Genomic DNA, 703 nt, shown 5'->3' on the forward strand with positions numbered 1-703 from the left:
TTAAGTATTCCCCCTGAATATGGTTTGTTACTGCCACAGCAATACAAGAAAGCACAATAAGTATGTACGATGTAACTGCCTGCATTTCTGTCTCTGTTGGTGTACTTGTGTAAAGTATGTTTCTGGCCTAAGAGATGATGACTAAAAGATATTCCAAGCTGTCTTCTGTCTGTACCTGACTACGAAGTATTGACTGTTTCAGATCAAAGAAAAGCTGGAGAAGGTTTTGGCCAAGCAGCAAGAGCTCACTGAGAAATGGGACAAACACTGGGAAGAGTTGCAGCACAGTGGGTGAAATGAGGCTAATGGAGAACAAACATTATGCATAAAATATGTAATCGGTGTCATGTGTTTCCCAACATCTCATTCTCTTTCTGTGCCTTGGCAGTGTTGGAGGTGCATCAGTTTGCTCAGGAAGCAGTGGTAGCGGAGGCCTGGCTCACTGCTCAGGAGCCCTTCATAAGTAGTAATGAACTGGGCGGCAGCGTGGATGAGGTTGAACAGCTGATTCGCAGACATGAAGCCTTTCGCAAAGCTGCGGCCACATGGGAAGAACGCTTCAGCTCTTTACGTCGTCTTACCACAGTAAGCAAGACCAGCCAACCAAACCCAAGGGTCAGGGGTATGCAGTCCTGCTCCTGGAGGGCCAGTGTCTTGCAGAGTTTAGTTCCAACCTGGCCAAACACATTTGCCAGGAAGATTT

At 46.7% G+C, this 703-nt stretch overlaps 1 protein-coding gene across 1 annotated transcript in view; it reads left to right on the forward strand.

Annotated features, from left to right (window-relative positions):
• Positions 1-703, forward strand: part of LOC107576207 (spectrin beta chain, non-erythrocytic 4) — a 65,094-nt gene that overhangs the window by 52,673 nt on the left and 11,718 nt on the right. Inside the window, 2 exon segments of the mRNA XM_016262436.1 lie at positions 203-287; positions 389-585. Of these exon segments, the coding sequence (XP_016117922.1) occupies positions 203-287; positions 389-585 (282 nt within the window).

Source organism: Sinocyclocheilus grahami, unplaced genomic scaffold (assembly GCF_001515645.1).
Source record: "Sinocyclocheilus grahami isolate Dianchi unplaced genomic scaffold, SAMN03320097.WGS_v1.1 scaffold31.1, whole genome shotgun sequence".
Classification (NCBI taxonomy): Eukaryota; Metazoa; Chordata; class Actinopteri; order Cypriniformes; family Cyprinidae; genus Sinocyclocheilus; species Sinocyclocheilus grahami.